This window comes from Myotis myotis, unplaced genomic scaffold (assembly GCF_014108235.1).
Source record: "Myotis myotis isolate mMyoMyo1 unplaced genomic scaffold, mMyoMyo1.p scaffold_m19_p_8, whole genome shotgun sequence".
Lineage (NCBI taxonomy): Eukaryota > Metazoa > Chordata > Mammalia > Chiroptera > Vespertilionidae > Myotis > Myotis myotis.
The window spans coordinates 74,162-75,493 of NW_023416390.1; the positions used below are offsets into that span (position 1 = coordinate 74,162).

The 1,332-nt window shown below is 42.1% G+C and overlaps 1 protein-coding gene across 1 annotated transcript; it reads right to left on the bottom strand.

Moving 5' to 3' along the window:
• Positions 1 to 394: 394 nt before the first annotated feature.
• Positions 395 to 1,087, bottom strand: LOC118661671 (transcription initiation factor IIA subunit 2). Its single transcript, XM_036319932.1, has one exon. It carries the CDS (start codon positions 971 to 973, stop codon positions 644 to 646), a length of 330 nt encoding a protein of 109 aa, XP_036175825.1. The 5' UTR covers positions 974 to 1,087; the 3' UTR covers positions 395 to 643.
• Between the last annotated feature and the right edge of the window lie 245 nt (positions 1,088 to 1,332).

A 1,332-nucleotide genomic window follows, 5' to 3' on the forward strand; every position in this document is an offset into this window, starting at 1 on the left:
GAAAATACACCACACAGATGCCAGAATGGTCACAGTTACAAAGACTGACAATATTTTTATAAGGATGTGGAGCAGTTGCAACTCATACATCGGTGAAAGTTAAATTGGTACAACCAATTCGGAAAACTGTCTAACACTATATACCAAATCTAATCACATTAATATTTTAGTAAGAAAAGCCTTACCAAAGGAAGGAAAATAGCTTCCCAGGAGGCGAGCTAACCTGGGATTTGGTGAACTTTCTTACAGGGAGACTCCTGGGTGGGGATTGGGAGGTGAATAAAAAGCACCTGAGAGGTAAGTGAAGGTATGTGTTGACGCTGTCTGTCTGAGAGAAACGTGGACACTACACAAGCTTGTTTTTCTTTTCTTTTTGAGTTTTAAAATGAATTTATTAAAGAATATTATTAGGAAGGCAACAACGTTTGATTTGTCATTAAAAAAAAGTCTGTTTCTTCATGCTGTAGAATAAAGGTAATGTAAGAGGCTACAGAGTTACAAGCATCTTGCTACTGGATTCTCTGATAGTATAGCACAGTGTAGTCATTTCTGCAATGCTAGAATAAATAAAGTCTCTTCTATGCTTCTCTTTAAAAAATGATGAATAATAACAGAAGATGGCATAAAAAAGCCACTTTTCTATTCATTCTGTAGTATTGGAGCCAGTATTTTTACCATCACAGGCTACAATTTTCACTTTATCCACTTTAATAAGTTCTGTCACCTCTCTGAATTCAACATCATTCAATACAAAAGTCCACACATTATCACAGAATCTGTATGTATTTAGAGAGCCCCTGAAATTGACTCTGTTCCTGACCCTTTGAGCCAATGCTGAATTTATAGCCTTATCAAACTGAAGTAGAACTTGAAGGGCAAGTTGTGGAGTGATCTGTTGAGACTGTATGAGCTCATCGAGGCTTTCCTGAAGACTGTTTCCCAAAGTGGTATTTCTGTATAACTGATATGCCATGGCTTAGGAGGAAGGAACTTTTTCTTATTCAGTCTTGCATTGATGTCCTGTGCGAAAGGCGCTTCCCGCCGCGGAGTGGACAGAACCAGCACCGCCAGGAGCCCAGGAGGTTCCTATCACCTCTCCCCCACAAGCTTGTTTTTCTACTAACAGGGCCCAAACCATTGTTCAATCAAACAGCATGTGAAGCTCAGTGGCCTCATCTGCCTGCCCTTTGCTGTAGGGCAGGCCCAGAGCTGGGGGCCGGTGGTGAGTGCTTTTGTGAGCTGGCTGGACTGTCAGCATCTGGCAGCCTTGCCCCCTTTATTCTTCTACCCCCGCTGCCCCTGAAGGCTAGGACAGAAGGGGTCTGCCTTCTC

Excerpts from the sequence above, each read along its gene's own strand:
- LOC118661671 (XM_036319932.1), bottom strand. The coding sequence starts at position 973 with ATGGCATATCAGTTATACAGAAATACCACTTTGGGAAACAGTCTTCAG.